Raw genomic sequence first — 15,152 nt, forward strand, 5'->3', positions numbered from 1 at the left:
GAGGTCTCCAGGATTGCACCCCAGGCCTTTAGGGCGGCGCTAAACCGCTAAGCCACCAGGCTGCCCGAAATAAGGTTAAATAGAGTGGCAAGCTTGGAGTTTGTGAGGGTGTGGCTGCAGCTGGCCTAGTGCCTTGATCACTAGACACGGGGACCACTAATGACATATCACTTTCCCTCTCATTATCATGCACTCTGTTTTAGAAGTCCCTTGTTTAAGCAAAGAAGATAAATTTCTTGCCTTATGAGTATGTCCCCTTCGTTGTTTTAAAGGCAGCATCTTGGGGTACCTGGGTGCTTAGTTGGTTGAGCATCTGATTCATGATTTCGGCTTGGGTTGTGGATGATGTGTCATGAGATCAAGCCCCATATTGGGCTCCACGCTCAGCAGGAAGTCGGCCTGAGAGCCTCTCTCCCTCTCCTCTGTTCCTCCTCTCTACTTGGGCGTGCTCTCTCTTTCTCTCGCTCTCGCTCTTGCTCTCTCTCAAATAAATAAATCTTTAAAAAAAAATAAGGCAGTATCTCAACTGAGTCTGATAATTTAACTCAGAATAGTATAATTTAAAAAAAAACTGAGATTTACAGTTGTTTACTGAGCAGAGCCTATCAGCACCTAAAATTCAGAGTCAGTGAGGTGCTCGTAAGGAAACAGGTTGGTGTGCATTTTGTACTATTGGATAATTTACGGAAAGAGTATCTATAGCCATTTTGCTTATCCATTTGAGAAAAGCACCTGGAACATGAATCGTACTTAGATATTGAACAGGAAAGGAGCTGATTATAGCCTCCTGCTTGGGTCTTGTTTCCTCAAAGACATCATCTTAGTTAAGATACACACGTTTAAGAAAGCAAGAACAATATGATGTTTTACAACCTGGGTTTCAGCAAACTCTACTCTCTTGTCCTGTAAATTCTCTTCACGTTGTTATTTTAAGACAAAATCCGAATAATCATTCAAATATTCCTTTTGCACGTGTGGTTTCCAGTTTTGTTATTTCAGCACATGAAAGTGGTTGACTTGGCAAGCAGGCTGTCTTTCTTTTAAAAAAAAAAATTCTTAATATGCAAGCATCAAAGAAAAACAGCATGACAAACTCGGTTACCAGGCGGCGAATACTCCTAAAATGATTTGTCTTCAGTCAGAACCCAATTGCTAAAATAAATCATTTACAAACTGTTTCAGTACTTAAATTCTATATCCTGATGGGAATAAAAACCGTGTATTCTTCATTCTCCCCCAGCAAATCAACATCTGCAAAAGACTAAGTTATTTGTTTATTTATAAGTGCATTCCTTTTATGAAAGACGTACCGATATTTGCAGTATTTCATTTACATTATGGAGTCATTTATCAACAGACTCGAGTTTTTTTTCAGGAGACAATCTTCTCTGAGGTTATAATTTCCCTGTAGTTACTTCTCACAAAATCCCTCCCAATTTCATGGCTGCTTTGCATAAGCAGTCTCAAAGATGCTTGGCACTGGGCCCAGAGCTGCAGCGTGACTGTCCTTACCCCCTTCTTGATCCTCGTTGCCTCCTGGTCTGAATGTGTATGTGACGGCGCCCCCGGGGCCACATCATCACTGTCCTTGTTCCTTTTCAGAATGTTATTAGATTGGGATTATTTACAGACGGCTGTGAGAAAGAATATTTGGTCCTGTTCTAATGACTTATCATCAAGGTAAAAAGTGTCCCAGTGGCTCCCAGTGGCACCTCTGACTATTGTTCGCCTGTCCATCAGAGGTCGAGTTCTGGGGACACGGAGGCCGAGGGTGACTAACCGCCCCAGGGAGGTACCTCCAGGGCTGCCCGCTGCGCGGAACTCGTGCGGGGTCCTTCCGATGATCAGGGCAGTGACCTGACCGGGAGCCGGACGGTGGGCACTGGAGCCTGAGATGAGGAGATAGAGAACGAGACACGCTAGGGAGGTCGTTTGCCCAGACTCTGCTCAGGCATGTCCTCAGACATCAGGGCCTTATGCTTCCTACCTCGGCGTGTCGTTCCATGGCCTTGTCCTGAGAGCCGGTAGCTGCTTTTTGGTTAAAGTCGTTCCTTTGTGACTTGCTCTGCTCTCCAGTTAGGCTGTCACTAGGAAGAGCGGCTGATTGTTGTCACTTACTCCACTCAGCAGGGCTTTGGTTCTTGCCTCTTAGGTGCTTGCCTCACCGAGCAAAGGGAGCAGGTAGCCTGACAGCCTGTTTTACTGCAGTTTGGGAGTTTGAAGAGTGATTTAAAAACCTAATAGATACAGTTTTTACTGGAACTGCAAGTAGTCTGCGTATTATTTCTTAGAGTTCTTTTTTTATAAATTGGTAATAGGAAAACTTTTAATTATTATTATTATTATTATTTTTTTAAAGATTTGTTTATTTATTTATGATAGGCATAGAGAGAGTGAGAGGCAGAGACACAGGAGGAGGGAGAAGCAGGCTCCATGCAGGGAGCCCGACGTGGGACTCGATCCCGGGTCTCCAGGATTGTGCCCTGGAGCAAGGCAGGCGCTAAACCGCTGAGCCACCCAGGGATCCCCGAAAACTTTTAATTATTAAGAAAGTTTTCTCTTTATTATGAAAAATTTCCATATATATTTATATATATGTAGGGTATTTCATATATATATATACGGAAAGACAGAGAGAAAGGGATAGAAGTTGTGAGACCCTTCAGTCAATTTTAGTTTTTATTTTATTATTATTTTAAAAGATGTTATTTATTTATTCATGAGAGACACAGAGAGAGGCAGAGACACAGGCAGAGGGAGAAGCAGGCTCCCTGCGGGGGAACCTGATGGAGGCTCAATCCCAGGACCCCAGGGTCATGACCTGAGCCGAAGGCAGATGCTCAACCACTGAGCCACCCAGGCTCCCCATTTTATTATTTTTTAAAAGATTATTTATTCGAGAGAATGAGAGAGAGTGTGGCGGGGAAGGGGCAGAGGGAGAGAATCATCAAGCAGACTCCCCACTGAGCAGGGAATCTTGAAGTGAGGCTTGATCCCATGATTGTGATCTGAGTTGAAGCCAAGAGTCAGACACTTAACAGACTGAGCCCTGCAGGCGCCCCAATCCTTCAGTTAATTTTAAAATAATGAAAATGAAACACTATTCATGAATGAGATGTGAAAGTGCATCTAGAACTTTTCTTTCAAGATAGATTTATACTTAGAATGTTTTCCTGGGCATCTCGTCAGAATATTATTTCATAACATCGTCCCTCCTTCCCCCTTTCTCTGGTCCCCAAGTCCTTCTGCTATGAGGAGACGTCCTGTTGCCTGAATGAATCCCCGTGTTTGTTATCTGGAGGAAGCGCTTTACCGTGTCGTGTCTTGAGGGGGATAAAATGAGTGCGGCCGCAGCCCTAGGCGGCCTACGGGCAGTATTAGTTCCTGTTTCCATGGTAATTGAAAGGAAGCCTTTTAATTTCTAAAAGTAGCCATTTAAATCATTAATAACAAAAGTCAACTTGTCAGTGAATTCAGCACAGTCTGAAGTATTATGAGGCCATAATTTAGCGCTGATACATGATGCTGCATAGACCAGTGTTAGCAAGTGAGTCTCATGTTTTACTTGTGGAAGTCTGGGCACTGAGGGAGCCCGGATTAAAATGTTTTAATAAATTTTATAAAATTTTTAAAAATTGTTTATAAATTTCATTTGTATTTGCTTATTCCTGTATGAAACTGAAGGTCTACTTAGTGTTTGTGAGAATTCATTTTTTAGATCAACTTGTTTAAAGAGTACTTTAAATGAAAGGGTCTTGGGGTATTTGGTAACTAATCATATCCCCCAAACACACAGTAGTATATTATGCCTCATCACTTAATATAAAGGAAGCACTTTCTGACGTCTTCCTTGCGCTACACACAGACCTGCCCAGTAGACTTATCTGGTGTTGGTTTCTGTTTTGATATTATCAAACGGTCTTGAGGGAAATGGTTCTCTTTCCTGTTTGATGCCCAAGATGTAGCTCGAAGAGAATTCCTGTTGTCATTTCAGTGCATATTATTTGATCATGGACAAATAAAGTGCTTTCTAATACATAAAACTCTCCCCTGAACTTTCCACTTTTCTGCATAACCTCTCAGTGCTTCTCAGTTCTCCTGGTACTCTTTCCTCGGCACCCTACTGTCTCCTGTATTTCAAAGCATTAACTGAGAGGAGGAGTCTAAATTCGCAGAAGAGGTGCTTGGTGCTCTCATTGCCAAACAGGTGAAGTTAGCACTTCCACCTCCCTGTCCTAGTAGCAGCAGCAGGATCAGCAGTAGCGTTACTGCTTCTACTGCTTCTACTGACATTTCTGCCCTCTCCACAGCCTCTCAGAGTCGGGGCAAGAAATTCTCCACAGGAAGAAATGAGTAAATTAGGCTGGGAAGTAGAAAACTATAGCCTCGATGGTACTTTCCAATATGTGTGCTACATATAATTATACTGTTCTATAAAAACATACTGCGCTATATATAATGCCATAAATAATATAAATATTTGTAAAGATATTACATACTATGAGTATACTACATATAAATATATTTCAAAGCATACATGCGTTACCATAATATAACAAATATAATATAATATAATATATATAATATAATATAATATATAATATAATATAATATATAATATAATATAATAAATATAATATAATATAAACTGCTGTGTGTATCTTACTCCCCGACTCTTTTATTCTCCATATTCTGGGTAAACCTTTTATTAGGTTTTACCTTCCCAAACATTTTTTCTTTTTGGAAGACTTCTCAAGCACTAGAGTTAGATTTTTTTTTAAATTTTTTATCCTTTAAAAGATTAATTGATTGATTGATTTGAAATAGAAGAGCAGAAGGAGAGGGAGAAGCAGAGTCCCCACTGAGCAGGGAGCTCGACTCAGGGCTCCATCCCAGGAGCCTGGGGTCATGACCTGAGCCAAAAGCATATGCTTAATGGACTGAGCCACCCAATGCCCCCAGAATTAGATTTTTTAAAAAACCCCAAACACCCAAGTCGAAGTTGGCCATGCATTAAAGAAAGGTCTCACTATATTCTTTCGGTGGTTCAAGGCTGTCTTTCCTTCAGCGCCTCTTGTGACTCCGCACACGAATTTTTACTAGAAAGTAAAGTGAAGCTACAGCTAGGATTAAGCCTATAGAATGTATGCTCACATTCCTAAGGTGATGGCCGTTTGTGCTATAGTAAAGATTTCTCTTTTACAGTAGATTTTATTAAATATATACATGCTTTTGACATGTTCCTTTTTAATCACATGCAATAACTTGTAATTGTGCTCAGAAGAAGGTTTGTATTAACTTTTTCATTTCATAGGTGATCAAAATGAGGTATGGATAGTGATTTACATGAGATCGTAAGCAAGTTAGTAATGTAAGTAATGATGAAAAAGAAGCTGAGGTCATTTGTTCTGTTAGGTTATTATAAGATTAAATTATTAACGTGCATATATGTTTGTAGAATGATAAGAATATTTGTACTGCAACCATTAGAATGAAAAATAAATAAAGTAGAAGTAGTCAATTGGAGAGAGAGGTTGAATTTCAGAAACTACAATGTTTATCAGAGAGTATATGGCTAAAAATGTCTGCATTTACTGTGTGGAGACACGTCCTCTAGGTGTTAGGGACAAAGGAAACAAGTGATGTTATTTGTGGCCTGTTTTACTTATTTTCCACTGATCGTAAAATTGAGCATCACTACTGTTGGAAGACATATTGAAATCCAGCGCATGGCAATAGGACCTTGAGTTCTTTTGTCTGCTGCTGATTAAACAGCTGAAATGTTGTCATTATTGGAAAATTGACCAGTGCCTGCGCAGCTGCTACGTGTGTACGAGTGCATGTGCACATCCACGTCCATGTGTCTCCATGGCTGCTGTGGACCCCGTGGGGGCCGCCCCTGCTTGGGCGCTTGTTGGCCAACAGTGCACGAGGGGTTCCTCCTGTCTTCTCCAGCCCCCGCCACGCAGGCCCGGCCCCGTCTCTGTTGCCTCCTGCTGGCCACCTCCATGGCTGTGGGAGGAACAGGGCCTCACGCTGTAGCCAGGGGAGCTGCTGGGTGTTGCTCCCCAGAGCAGGAGCCAGAAGAACCAGGAGGTGCACCTGCTCCTTTCTTGGGGGGGGGGTCCCACATAGGGTCTGGGCTGCGGTCCATCTGTGCCCCACTCACGAAAGGATGCTTCCCAGGGGAGGCCGAGGCCTTGAATTGGCTTCCCGTCTCCACGTCTGGCACCCTAGGCCTCCAGGCCCTTCAGCATGGGTCCCGTGCAGCCCTGCAAAGGGGGGCTCCCTCCCTGACCACACGTGGCTCCTGGGACCCAGGAGGGGCCCCAGGCTGATCCTGCCCGTGCCAAGGATTTGAGCTGTGACTGGACAGATCACCACAGGCGTTGCTGGGCCTCCTCGTCCTCCTATGTGATGAATGGTTGAGACCAGAGACCTCTGACGGGCCGGCTGGATGCCCTGCGCCCTGCGGTGTGGCCTGCCTGCCCGAGAAGTCACCCCAGGGCAGTGCATCCCCTGGCATTGAGGTGGCTGAGGCTCGCTTCCCCGGCCCGGAGGGCTGCCTCTGCGCTTCACATCTTCTGACACCCGCCCTGCGGGTCCGCTCACCCTCCTGTACTCACCATAAGCCCCAAGCACAAAGCCGGCCAAGTATGAAGGGAGCTGCGGCCCCAGGAGTGAGGAAACAGTCACCCCCTCCTCCATGCGCGGCAGATGCCACCAGCCCCTCGGGCACCTCCCACGGTGTCCTTGGGTGCACCACCCGCCCTTCCGTAGAGAAGGTGGCCAGCGAGGGCCTTCACCAGCCCTGGGACAGGGTGAATCAAGGCGAAATGCAAAGGACCCAGTGAGCATGACCTTCAGATACCCCTTCACTTGGAGAAGGTGGGAGAGGCCTCCAAGCTGTCCTTTGTGGCCCGGTGAGGACACTGCTGTGAGGCCTGGGCTTGCGGCAGTACCTTCAGGTTCAGTAGGGGCGGGGGGGTCGCCCACCCTCCGCAGAGGAAGGGCCGGGTGGTGACCGCCATCAGGCAGGGCTGGGTCGGGTGAGGACCCCCGTGACCCGAGGACCCGCTGACTAACCACATTTACACGACTTGAGTGTTGAACCCTGATTATAATGTGTGTACAGCGCCTTTCCTAGTCCAACCCTGAGCCCCGGGGAAGCGGGAAAGTGTGGCTGGCCTCTTGCACTGCTTTGTCTCCCAAAATAAACTACTGAAATCAAACCACATTTCATACATGTTTACAAAAAAAAAAAAAAAATTGACAGGCCCTCACAATCCTTCCTTATTACCTCCTAGTTCTCATTTTTGTTCTATTTCCTCTTGTGTCTACCCTCTTACCTAGCCGTTCGTTTGCATTTTTTAAATGGATCTAAAGATACGAAATTTTAAGGAAAAGTTTCTTTCGATTGTGATATATGATACCCAGAAATATACCTCCTAAAGCAAGTGCAATCTGAATTGACTTTCCTTAGTGGAGTTCTCCCCTTTTTTTTATTTTCTTGTGGTCCTCTTCTGGTGGTGTCATCATCATCGTCATCGTCGTGATCATGTGAATCTTTGGGAAGGTTCCTAGCTATTTAAGTGGAATTCACTATTTAAAAAAATATGTTCAATATAGTTCTCCTCCTGTTTTCCCCCTCTTACTGTTTCCTTGGAAATCCCTCACAACTACACTCTGAAATCTATATTAGACTGGTTCCTCATAGGCTTGTGTCTTTTCTTTTTTTCACCTGCATGTTAATACTTGGTTCCCTATGGATTTCCTTTGCATTTCTTCTTTTCTCTCTTCTTAAGAATTTTTATTTCTTTCTTATTTTTCCCCAAATCAAGACATTTATTAAGGGACCAAAATACTATAGAGTTTATATGCATTTGATGATTTGTCACCTTTAATGTCACCTTTAATGTTGTATTTTATTTAGTATTTAATGAGCTGTGGATAAATACCTAATTACCCAGCATTACTGTATAAACTAGTTTACTATTGCTGAAGGCTTCTTTCTGTATCTTTCCAGGAAAGAAAGGAGAGGCTATCCAAATTTGAGTCCATCCGTCATTCAATTGCTGGAATAATTAGGTCTCCAAAGTCTGCACTGGGCTCTTCAACAGTAAGTAGGATGAACAATATGTGCTACTGAAAATAATCATATTCTAACTTCTTTCTGATAACAATGACTATCATAGGTAAATTTTTCCTTATAGATATAAAACTAAGTACATATAATAACTTTTTGTATGTATATGAATCTGTTCATACATATAATTAGGTATGTATAATTTACAAATTCTATGTAAAACTGATACAGGGAGGAAGGAAATAAACTTGTATTCCAAATCTCCTGTACTGCATATAAATGATCATAGGAAACATTTTACGTATTTTGAGGCTTTATTAGAAGAAGAGCATAGACAAATTTTTTTTTTCCAGTGAAACATTTTTATAATAGGGACTGTTGTATATGTATTTTTTAAATGTATCAATTGATATGTGTGTTCATACTCTTTATAACATTTCAGTTATTAAATTGAAGTCTGAATTTTGGGTTTGGCATATCAGAGTGGTGCATGAAATATTTCAGATCTGTAGTAATAGCAGCTATAGCCAAGCAGGATAAAGTAAATTCTTTTTCTATTTATATGGTAAAATTTTAAAGCATTTTTCTTACTTCATTACCTTTTTTTTTTTTAAAGATTTTATTTATTTATTCACGAGGGACAGAGAGAGAGAGAGAGGCAGAGACATAGGCAGAGGGAGAAGCAGAAGGAGAAGCAGGCTCCATGCAGGGAGCCCAATGCAGGACTTGATTCCAGGACTCCAGGATCATGCCCTGGGCCGAAGGCAGGTGCTAAACCGCTGAGCCACCCAGGGATCCCCCTTCATTACCATTAAAATTGAATTGTCAAACTTTTTTTCCCAGCTATCCCTCATTCACAGTAGAGCTTTAGAATGATAATAAATGATGGTCAAAACAACAGTATTCAGTACAAATTAACTTTGTGCTCCGCCCTCCATCTTTCCAAGTTTCTCCATAGTATCTTAATATTATTTCTTGTTACTTAAAAGCTCAGCTTTTTAAAATAATGTGACCTAGCCTTATTTAGAAAATCATGGTATTTCCTAACCATAGATCGGTTAAATCTCCATTCACACTTTGGATTTATTTGCTATAATTCCTTTTTAATATGTAACACATGTGCCCGTATTTATTCCACTCAAGCAACACTCTTTTATACACAATTGAGGCAAAGCATCAGTTATTTTAATTAACAAAAAAGAAGAAAATTATATTTTAACATGAGAGATTTTCTCCTTCAGTGTTAGCCTTTGGTGCTCCTATGGTCACTTCTGGCCTCCAGAAGTGTTTAATGGGAACAGGGAGGGGCTGTGAACTGATGCAGACTGTCTCCTGTGGCATTAAATAGCAAATACGAAAATAAAAATAATTTTTAGGCAAAAACTATATGACAGTAAATCTCTTTTAAGGCTCATACCCTAATCTTGTTCTCTTAAGTTAATGATTTATAACTTCATGGATAGATAGTAGTGCATAGGACTTGGTTTATTATGATTTTACATTCAGAATAAAGTATAGGAGGCTTGATTAGGCACCTGTGACATATTCTAGAGACTATGAGGACAGGTTTTCATGACTTAGAAGAAAAGAAAAAGAGTTCTAGAAAAGAAATATTCAAAGTTTTTACAAAAGAGAAAAATAGTTCCTGAAAGGAAATGTTCAAATGTGTTCTTCAAAAAAAAGAAAATCAGTTCTTAAAATGTTTGGATACCTCAGTTTGCGCTTCATAAAATTATTTAGCATTGAAATAAGTCAGTGAAACACATGACATCATTGAGATGTCATTAACTCACCTTTATTTCACTTAGTCGGAGGTCTTTGTGCCAGTGACTAGTAGCAGTTTATTTGTGGACTAATTCATGGAAGGTGTTCCCCCCACTTGATTTTTCTGTAGTCAACTCTTGTAAATACTTGAGCATGAAGGCCTATTATAAATTCAGGGTTATCTTCACTTTTATTCCCATGTGTAAAATTAGGAGAGAATGGGGAACGCCTGGGTGGCTGAGCTGTTGAGCATATGCCTTTGGCTCGGGGTGTGATCCGGTGGTCCCGGGGTCGAGTCCCACGTTGGGCTGGAGCCTACTTCTCCCTCTGCCTGTGTCTCTGCCTCTCTCTCTGTCTCTCATAAATAAATAAATAAATAATCAAATAAATAAATAAATAAATAAATAAATAAATAAATGAATGAAATAAATAAAATCTTTAAAAAAAATTAGGAGAGAATGGAATTTAGAGCTTCAAATTTTAGCCAGCGACAGACAAATAAGAATTCGATGATAGTGGAAAAGGGATAACACTCTCAATATTTGCTTGTTCATTTCCCTGATAACCTGGGATGCTTTTAGCTGAAATGAAGTGCCTTTCCCACAAAGTATGTACCTCATTCAAATATACGTTGCAATCTATTTTTCATAAATTATCAATATCCTCAAAGCTATGAAATGCCCATTTCATCCAGGAAAATGTTCCCTCTGTAACTGAGGATTCTAGAGAACGTTCACTTCAACACCCAGTTTGGTCTATTTGTATCTTCATGCTGTAGGCCATCATTGCTTCTATCAGTTAAGTGTTCCTTGGTATTTCCTGATTTATTTAGAAATCTCGTGAACCAAAAAGACTGGGGCGGTGTATCGTTTATGACACTATTGTTCACTACAAATAAATGTACACAGCTTTTTCTCTAAATCATTAGGTATCCTTGTATTTGGAGAAAGGATTTCTCCCTCAAAGACACAGGTAATTGAGGTCTTGGGTCTTGTTTATGAATGTGAAGTTTTCAGGTGTTAAGTATGATAATCTAAGAAGCATAACAATTTAGAGACTAATCATAATTAAAATTGTTTTCTGACACAATATAGTATTTTTTAGAGAATTCTAAATTTGTACATGTAAAATAGAATTTTTTTATTGCTCTAAACAATATTTTTCTCTATAAAAAAAACCTTGCCAAAATGATATAGTTAAGCATATTTAAAATATTTTTTAAAAGATTTTATTTATTTATTCATAAGAGACAGAGGCAGACATAGGCAGAGGGAGAAACAGGCTCCTTGCGGGGAGACCAATGTGGGACTTGATCCCGGGACCCCAGGATCATGACCTGAGCTGAAGGCAGACGCTCAACCACTGAGCCACCCAGGGGCCCCATATTTAAAATATTTTATGGTGATACATGTCACATACTATGAAATTCATCATTTTAAAGTGTACACTTAATGGTTTTTAGTGTATTCACAATGTTGTGCAACCATCTGTGCTGTCTGGAACATTTTAATCTCCCCAATAAGATTCTCCATACCTAGTAGTAGTTAGCCTTATTTCCCTCCTTTTCCAATTTTCTGGCATTCACTAATCTACTTTTGATTCCTAAGGATTTACCTCTTCTGGATATTTCAGATAAATAGAATCATATAATATGTGACCTTTTGTGTCTGTTTTGTCCTGATCAGTGTAATGTTTTCAAGGTTCATCTGTGTTGTCACATGTAACAGCACTTCATCCCTTTTTATCACTGAATAATGTTCTATTCATGAATTTATCACATATTGTTTACCCAAGTGTAAATAGCAAATACAGAATTAAAAATAGTTTTAGGCAAAAACTATATGACGGAATAAATCTCTTTTAAGACTCATATCCTAATCTTGTTTTCTTAAGTTAATGATTTATAACTTCACAGATAAATAGTAGTTCATAGGACTTGGTTTATTATGATTTGATCTTCAAAATAAAGTATAGGAAGCTTGATTAGACATCTATGATATATTCTAGAGACTATGAGGACCGCTTTTGATGACTTGGAAGAAAAGTCATCCTTTGTAATGGACATTTGGGTTGTTTCCACTTTTTGCCTATTATGAATAATGCTGCTGTGAACATGGCTGTTCAAGTTTTTATGGGGACGTGTATTTTCAGTTCACTTGGTCGTATACCTGGGAACTCTTAGGTCATGTGGTGATTCTGTGTTTAAGTTTTTGAGGAACTGCCAAACATTTTTCCACAGTAGTTGCGGTGTTTTACATTTACACTAGCAGTATACACGTTTTAATTTCTCTACAGTGTCATCAATGCTTGTTATTTTCCGTTTTTTAAAATTATATTCATACTAGTGGATGTGAAGTGATACATCTTTTATTTGCATATTCCTACTGACTACTAATGTTGAGCATCTTTTCATGTACTTATTAGTCATTTGTGTATGTTCTTCAGAGATAGGACTGTTCATTTGCTTTGAACACTTCTAATTGAGTTGCTTTTTAATTCTTGAGTTGTAAGAGTTCTTTATATATTTTGGATACAGGCCCCTTAACACATACATACTTTGCAATTTTTTTTCTCATTTTATGGATTGTCTTTTCACTTTCTTGATAATGCCATTTGACAGAAGTTTTTGGCAAAGTCCAGTTTATCTAGTTTTCTTTAATGGCACATGTTTTTGGTGTCATATTTAAAAACCCACCATTTAATGCAAGACCATCCAAATTTTCACCTTTATTTTATTCTGAGTGTTTTACAGTTTTAGCTTATACATGTAGGCCTTTGATTCAGTATCAGTTAATTTTTGTATATGGTGCACGACAAAGGTCCAGATCCATTCTTTTATATGTGGAAACATACATAATTTAAAATCTTAAAAAAAGCAACAGCTATGAAATCCCTGTTTCTTCATTCAAATGCACATATAAAAATTGAAACTTTAAAGCATAATTTTAGATAAAATAAGGCAATTAATTCCAGTATACATAGGGAAATGAAACTAGAATTAATCTTAATATTATTTCCATTGGACTTGTCATAGCTATTTATTTCAACATTTTTAATAGTGGGGCTAAAATGTAAAGCCTATTTGAAGGCAGTCATGGAATACTTTGACCTTGATGGAAGGAGAATATCAGGTAATCAGATGATACATGAATTTGGCTTTAATCGAATATGGTGTATCAGGTGGTAGATTTATAATATTTTTTGTTATTATCTGAGTAGTTTTTAAATGTTTTAACAGCTCCTAGAATGTGGGCTTTTTTCCAATATAGTAAAAGGCTTAAATAACCTTTCATTACGACCTCTGGGCTCCAAGAACTACTCTCTTTCCAGCATCTTCCTGTGCTGCAAGAGGCCATAAATTCGCTTTGAGAACTACTTCTCAGAGACTGCTTCTGAAGTCAGGGCTAGAGGTTTTAGGATTACTGGCATAATCTGTATATCCATTTCCATTGGAAGTCTTTCAAGCCACATTCTATTCAATGACATCTATTCTAGTCATGTCAAGAATACTTCCCTTTCTCAGAGCCATCTTTTACTGAAGAATTTCTAAGTACGTGGTTGAGCAAACAACTTGCTCCATCTCACAGCCCCTGGTGGCTCCTAGTTGTATCACTGCTCTGTGGAATGATAACACCTTTCTTACAGTAGCACTCTTTGAAAAACGTTCTTTAAAATCAGAATAAAGCACACCTTGTCCAAATAATTGTTCTTAAGACCTTATAAGAATTATTATTAAACTCTTGGGGCTCCTGGATGGCTCAGTTGGTTAAGCATCTGACTCTTGATGTCTGCTCAAGTCTTGATCTCAGGGTCATGAATTCGAGCCCCATGTTGGGCTACATGCTTCATTATTTAACTGGAGAATAATAATAATATAATTAATAATATATAGTAATACAATAAATAATATAATAAATATAATAAAGAATAATAATTTAATTATTTAACAATTATTTAACTCTTATTTCCTTAAAAATCATATTTTTCTATATTGTATTGGCATATATGTTGTTTCAGTTTTAGAATAACTTTGTACTTGAATTTTGAAAAAAATGGAGAATAATGATATGCTTCCATTATATGGAATAATATAGTAAATAAGTTTAGCTGGCTTACTTCTCTTTAGAAAATTTGAAAATTATAACGCAGCTATGTTTAAGTTGTACATCGTGTGATGTTAGTATTAAAATGCTTGGCTTCTCTTGTTGGCATAGGGAAATGTAGTTCTTTTCATGCATAATAAACTACTTATGGATTTTAGTATTCTTCAAGCCTAGCGGAAAGCAACGTTGTACTTCTTTTAACAAGACATGTTGTTAAATTCAGGTTAAATATTGTATATTTTAAACCTTCATTGTCTTTCTTTATTCTTAAGATTTAACTTACCTCCCCTCTTTCTAGCCACTTCCACTCCTCAGACACTACGGTGTAGAAAAAATGAGAAATAAAGGAAAATAAAAATAAAAATTCTTGTATCATCTCACTACCATATGTACACTGCATTCTCTATGTAGTTAGTCATGTTCAGGAAAACTAAATATTCTCAGAATTGCTAGTTTTGAATCATTAGCATTATCATACATAATTTTAAGAAAGGCTCATTGGGTTTATTTTCTGCAACCAGTAATTTTACTGTATAGGGAGTACATCTATTCTTTTAGTTGTTTAATCAAATGCTTAAAACAAATGATCTGATCATGTTCAAATGATAATGTATTCTTCACCAGAAATCCCAACTTACTGATAAATGTTTAAATTTATTGAGATATGATTCCTTGCAATAATTAATAATAGTTTCATTTGATATGTGTAACATGAAATTAGCACTGTTAAAGTTAATTGACTAAAATGTGTTATTATTGACATTGTGGCACATTTTATATATAATACTGTCAAGCTTAAATAAATCCCCTTTAAGGAAAGACTATTTGCTACTGAAAGAAAGAAAACTGTAGAAAACATGGAGTGAAACAATCAGATGAGAGAGGTTGAATGAGAGTCACAAGTACAATTGGAAAAAGTAAATGGATAAAAATAATAAAGTGAAAAAAGAAAATGATTATTAATAAAGAAAAGAGGGAACTAAAGAGGCAAGAAAAAAAAAAGACAAAGCCAGAGGAAACCAGAAGGTATTGGAAGAAGCAGAGGCATTAAGCTAAAAACAAAAACTTTAAAGCAGATATGCTTTGCTAGAGGGAGTGTCTGTGAGAGATCCAAGAAGGTATACAAAAGGGCAGTCAAGGAAATGGAAAGTTGTGGAAGTAAGGTATCTGAGTTTGGCTTACTTGTCTATCTTTTTAGG

The 15,152-nt window shown here is 38.7% G+C and overlaps 1 protein-coding gene across 2 annotated transcripts in view; it reads left to right on the plus strand.

The window, feature by feature from the left end:
* Positions 1–15,152, plus strand: part of FER (FER tyrosine kinase) — a 437,163-nt gene that overhangs the window by 180,083 nt on the left and 241,928 nt on the right. For both annotated transcript variants that reach the window (XM_055315286.1, XM_055315287.1), the window contains exon 11: positions 8,027–8,119. In XM_055315286.1, coding sequence (XP_055171261.1) covers positions 8,027–8,119 — 93 coding nt within the window. The remainder of the gene's footprint in view (positions 1–8,026; positions 8,120–15,152) is intronic.

Source organism: Nyctereutes procyonoides, unplaced genomic scaffold (assembly GCF_905146905.1).
Source record: "Nyctereutes procyonoides isolate TBG_1078 unplaced genomic scaffold, NYPRO_anot_genome, whole genome shotgun sequence".
Classification (NCBI taxonomy): domain Eukaryota; kingdom Metazoa; phylum Chordata; class Mammalia; order Carnivora; family Canidae; genus Nyctereutes; species Nyctereutes procyonoides.